Source organism: Merops nubicus, unplaced genomic scaffold, assembly GCF_000691845.1.
Source record: "Merops nubicus isolate BGI_N331 unplaced genomic scaffold, ASM69184v1 scaffold26311, whole genome shotgun sequence".
Classification (NCBI taxonomy): domain Eukaryota; kingdom Metazoa; phylum Chordata; class Aves; order Coraciiformes; family Meropidae; genus Merops; species Merops nubicus.
Genome location: NW_008586694.1, coordinates 4,294 through 10,350, shown reverse-complemented (window position 1 = coordinate 10,350; position 6,057 = coordinate 4,294). Strand labels below are relative to the sequence as shown.

Here is a 6,057-nt window from a genome sequence, read left to right as displayed (position 1 = left end):
AGGAATGAGTTTGACAGAAATACTAGAAGTAAAACAATTTATTTTGAATTTGACTTTTGTACTGACCTGTGGTTTGAAATATACTAGTATATTTTTGTTTCATACAGTTACATGGGATGTTAACTACATCTCAGACTGCATGCCTGCAAAAGCTGGATTTTGACTCCTAGAGCTACATTGTTGTCAAGTAAATTTGTAAACTAGAATCAATGGATTTAGGGCTCTCCAATAAGGTACACCCAGTCATCTACGCACCATACTAAAGGAATCAATCTAAGGATTTAACTTGAAATATAAGCTTAGAACAAGCTGTTGAGAAACTGGTATTTTTCTATTTTAAGAGAAAAACCAGTAATAATTAAATATGTTCAACATAATACATTACCAAATTTTGAGCCAATTCCTGCACTTAATCATAAACAGGGGTGTTGTTCATTACAGTGCTTCTCTCCCAGTGGGTGCCCTAGAAGAACAGAACTCTAGAATTTCATACGTGTAAATGCTTCAACATGGCAATGTACCGTAGTCACCTCCAAGTCCCCAACCTGAATGATATGGGACCCTGCATAGGGAAAATCTAAAAAGTAAGGTCTGGAGAGAAGTTTTTTGAAACAATTACAATGTGATAAAGAGTCAGAATGAAATTGCCCTCATCTAGTACAACATACTGTTGCCAAGCCACTTAGTATTTCATTGTGCTCTGAAAACTGAAACTAGCAGTTAGAACATTTGTTTCATCTTCTTTTGCCAGCTCAGCATTTTACTAGTTCAGAGGAAAATCTGCACATTCCCTCTGTGTCAGGAAAGAAAAGTTCAGGGAAGTACAAACGAAACAAAACTGTTTCTTTTAATTTACTACCAATTACACTGGTTTTAGGAAAAATGCAAAACACTTTTTGCAACATTCTTGCTTTAAGCGACAATCTTCCATTTAACCTGGAGAAACAAGCCAAGGTTTCCTATGAATTCTGTCCCAAAAGAATAAATGGGGAAAGCACCTCCTGAAGAAGTTGCTACATGCCCACACACCAAACCTCTTAATCCCAAAGGTGAAAGCCTACTCCCACCTGCAAGCCCTCTGCCTGCCCACTGGATGTATCTACTAACACATCCTTCCCTCACTGTTAATTAGAATGAGATCAGAGGAAAAGCAATTTTTTTGTGTACCAGTTTTGTCTTTTTCTTCTAAATTTTACCTTATCCAAAATGAATTTATTCCTTTCAATTTTCAGCAATGATCTGAGAATTTAACTGCACAGTTCAGTCACTGTTTACTTCTGCAGCAGTGGTTTTCCTTTTAAAGGTGGTGATTCTGACCAAAACCGAAGAAGAGACATGCAGTTCATAACCAGAAGAGAGGCCACTGAAGAAAACATTTAAAAGTCTGAAAAGACTTTCTGTTACCTTATATCTTTTTCTTCGTAGTGAACATCTAACCATTGGCTGCAGCCAGTCCTTTCTTTGTGTATGAATGTGCTAATTAAGCACATTTCAAGTTTCCCTGCAACATCTTGTTTGAGTCAACTTGATTGAGTCTCATTAACTTGATTTTCTTCCTTTTGTCCCACACCTGCTTTGTGCAAATGCCTGTGAGGAATCCTAACACAGCTACATTATCACAAAACATCCCAGACCTAGAAAAGCAGACATACACACGCAGCAAGACCCATGCATACACTAAGCCACAAGAGCACCAATGCTCTTGCAACATGTCACCCTCTCCATCTGGGACAGGGTTTGCCGTTTAAATTCTGCTCACACAGCTTTACTGGACATCTGTCAGGACCATGTCAGTCATGACATTGGTTACTACTAAATCAGAGGTGATAAACTGAACACACAAGTACAAATGGTTGCTCCCAGAGATGTATACACACACATATATATAGTAAATTACTTTACATCAGAGATTTCAGGCATGGGTTTAGTTCTGTGGACATCTCTAATTTTAAATCTGAAAATGTTAATATACAGGTATGTTTTTCCTTAGATAAAAACAAAGACATTACAAATACTATACCTTTTAATAATTCAAAGCATGTCACATCATGATAATTTTTTTTATTCTGTTACTAGTATAAGTTATAGTAACATGTTGCTAGCATAAGTAACATACATTTGCTCTGGAAATTTAAAAAAAAAAAACAAAACAAACAAAAAAAAAAACCAAAAAACAAAAAACCGCCAAAACCAAACAAACAAAAAAACCCAACCAACAACTAACTACTCTAGCTTGGCAAATACATACTAGCATACACATACCAAAACGTTTCTATCAGTGCATCTGTGAAATACGCTGGCTGTATGAGGAGGTATTGGATGAAATCTTGATACTGCTGACATCAAATGGTAATCACCACATTGCTTTGATGTGGCCTGTATTCCTTATACATTAGCATTGTTTGCACTGTGACACTAAGAAGTCCTTCTAATATTACAATTTACTTTCTGATGTGACAAAACACTATGAACACACTAAGTACTTTAACTCTCACACTTTTCCCAACATCATTTTTCATGTTGTAAGGCCTATAGATGGGTCTACTGAAGCTTTTAAAATTGAAGGTCTGTGTATATAAAAACCAAGCAACTGAGAAATAAAACCCATTGCGCTTTTTAAGAGACTTGTTTTTCATTACTCACCAACTGACATCCTTCCAGTGACTTTACCAGCTGAGCATTCTGACAAGAGAGGATGGAACCAGCCAAGTTCAGCATCACGCACACTGCAGACAGCAGCATGAAAAATGTTATCTGGAAAAAAAATCAGTGAGTCTGTTATCATTCACTGCAAGAGGTAAACAATTAAAAAAAATTATTTAGACATTCATGAACTTCCAAGCTTGTCATACCATTACATGGATGGCAACATTTTATACATTTTAAAGAAGAACTAAGTATTCTTTAATATGACAACATCCTATCTCACACTATAAGATAAATTTAACTCAAAACTAGATTTGACTATCATCTGTTTTCCTTCAGTCATTTAAAAATCATCCATTTATGTCCTACTTTTATCACACACACTGAAAATTTAATGGGTTTTATGAACAAGCATTATTAACAAGATGTGAAAAAAGTATTTTTATAATCAATACTCTTAAAACAATTTATGTCCCTTTTGATGAGGATATAGATATCTTAAAGAGGAAAAGCATTCGTAAATATCATCTATCATGAGTCTGTACAAGGTGGGGCACAGAAAAGTGAATGAAATTCTGGGTATATAATTATTGGGTTTTGAACAACTACAATTTAAGCCGTATCCTCCATATCACCTATCCATTGTGTTAATTACTGCTTTCACCTCTTTTCAAAATATGTCAAATCAATCATTAACTTCATTGCATCAACATAACTTTCTTTTTATTGCTTTAAATGTAAAAACCCTGGCCCAGCATGGGCAGACAAATCTCAATATGTATTGGAAAGGCACAAGAGTAAGAAACCAGGAATAAGCATGTGCTCAAATATGTGGTTGCCACACAACACATATACTCCCATTGAGTCACCTGAAATTATAAGAAATTCTGTTGCAACTTTTCTCTCTGTGCAAGGCCATAGATAACAACCTTTCACTCTTCTGATAAGATGTTACCTATCATCAATGCATACACTGCAAATAATTTTGGCAACCTGAAATCCACAATGGTTGGCTTTTGCAAAGGAAAAACAAGAAATTGAAATTTCTGCCTTCATCAGCCTAAGCATTACTTGATAGAAAAATCATAAAATTGATACATCTAAGGGTTAAATTATGTATCTATTGCATATTTTGAAAAATATTTCAACTTTTTTTACAATTAACACTCCTATGTTGTGTTTCTGAAAAAAAAAAAAAAAAAAACCATGCTGAAAAATCTGTGTCGAAGTCAAAACTTCTAGAATAAGAGAACTTTGACTCTGCTACCATACAACAATGGGCAACTAGATACTGTCTGTATCTCTACATCTCGTCACACATGCAGAGAAACACTGATACTGTAAGTAGTATAAAATCTGCATTAATTAATACCTTGCAGAGTCAATATTTATTTATCACTTCCTTTGATTATTTTTTAATTTTTGTGTTTTTAAACATTGCAATCCAAGAGCTTTATGCATTTATTTTTGCTAATATGGGAAAAATATAATTGATAGAATGATAATTGTTGGAATACTACGCTTTCTACCATACTAAGCATGTTTTTTAACATATTTGTTCTAGCCCTTTAACTGCAAATTCATTTGAACAATTAATGGAATTGTTACAAAAAACAGGAAACTTATTTCTTTTCTGTTATCATCTTTTATTTTTTATTTTGCCAGTATTACAACTGCTAAGTTATATTGCTAATTTTCCTGGAATAAATCCACATTATTGGATAGACTATATTCCTTTTATGATCTACAGGGTTGTTCCTCAAAAATCACATCCCTCAAAAAGTCTCAACTGCCTTACAGAAAGGAGTATCCAGGTGTACAAATGGACACAAAATTTGTTTGATTCAGCAATCACTAGACACCTTTTCTCTGACAAGTACAGTTCGCATATGAAATTTCAGATATTTCAAAGTAACAAAAGGTGAACATCCTCTAACTTGATGTTGATTGACTTGGGTAGGCTCACAGGAAATGAAAAGCTCATTAATCGCTGGCAGAACCAATGCAGCACTTGATGCTCAAGAATACTTCCTCAGCTAATGAAGTTTGAAAAGTTCTGAAAGTTCAACTCTGCTTCAAGACTTTCATTACTCACATACCTTCAGGAAAAGACAAGTCTCAAACAGTTTTTGGAAGCTACCATAAGCACTCTGTAAAACAAACCAAACAAACATCACCACCACCACCCCCCGGAATCTCCACATCATTAATCACAGGACAGAAGCTGTTTTACAAATTTTAGTTGTCAGCTTCATATTCTTCCAAGCATCAGAGCTGACAACAAGGTTTATAACGTATGTCAGGTTTACCTATCCTTACAGTACTTTCCCCGTATCAGCATTCATTTATGATGAAAGTGCTATTGGCATTTCCAGAGTAACCTCTTCCTCTTGTTAAGCGCAAAGACAAGAAAGAAGGACCCAGCACCCTGTCAAAATCATGTAACAGACTCTCAACAATTTCCGCTATTCTCTGTGGGTGAAAGTCTTATGTTCTGTGTAGAAGTTGCATTTAAAAGTGGCAGCCACCAGTGACACAGTCACATATCAAACACTGAAGTTGTCTTTCACACTTGTCATCCCAGTTTTGCTCTTTTATGGCTCACTTCTCAACATCCCAGGCAAGGCATTACCTAAGCTGGGCTGGGCATGTAGTTAGAAGGGAAAACTCGGGTCCTATGCAAGTCTTTTACAACTACCCTGCCTCTTGCAGAGCGCAAAGAGCCTAATAAAAACAATTTAAGTATTTCCAATCTCCTTAACACTTCTCACCTAAATACCAAAAAAGCTTTCTGCTGATGGAATAGGACACATTTGTTATGCTGTTATCCCAGCTTGTGAAGTTCATCATGTTGGAGGGCACAACAGAGAGAATGACGCAGAAAAATACTAATTACCACATGAGCAGGCATTAAAAAACAAAATCTTCACTGTGCTCCATGTTTTCACCACAAATCAGTCTTTTCCAACACTGGCAGAAGTACGGCAGTAAAAACAAACACGTGTGCAGCCCTTTGAATGAGTGGGCATTGTGGATTATGATGGAGAAGCAACACAACATTGAGCATGCTAATTTCCACATTGAAATTTTCCTTAGAAAGTGAGCTAGTGAATGTGTGCTCTGAGAGCTCAGAGGGACATTCTTGCAGGAGCAGTATGAAACTATTAGGAGAGTGTAAGATGCAGTTAGCCCAATGACCAAGGGCAAGAGCTTACACTGCAGAAAACACAAAAATAAGAATTACATGTCAGGCACTGAAAGACTATGACATCTGAATGCTCCTTTAAAACTACAGTATTATGTTCTTTACCTTTCTAGCTATGACATATGAACAAGATAAAACATTCCTAGAATTCAGGAAGATGTAGTAATAGCACTAAGTTCCAGAAACTTTAGAACCACTATGAATTA

At 35.8% G+C, this 6,057-nt stretch overlaps 1 protein-coding gene across 1 annotated transcript in view; it reads right to left on the bottom strand.

Moving 5' to 3' along the window:
* LOC103781033 (protein FAM189A1-like) overlaps positions 1-2,748 on the bottom strand; it is a 50,569-nt gene extending 47,821 nt beyond the window's left edge. Inside the window, exon 1 of the mRNA XM_008948737.1 lies at positions 2,644-2,748. Within this exon, the coding sequence (XP_008946985.1) occupies positions 2,644-2,742 (99 nt within the window). The 5' untranslated portion in view covers positions 2,743-2,748. The remainder of the gene's footprint in view (positions 1-2,643) is intronic.
* Positions 2,749-6,057: the final 3,309 nt, after the last annotated feature.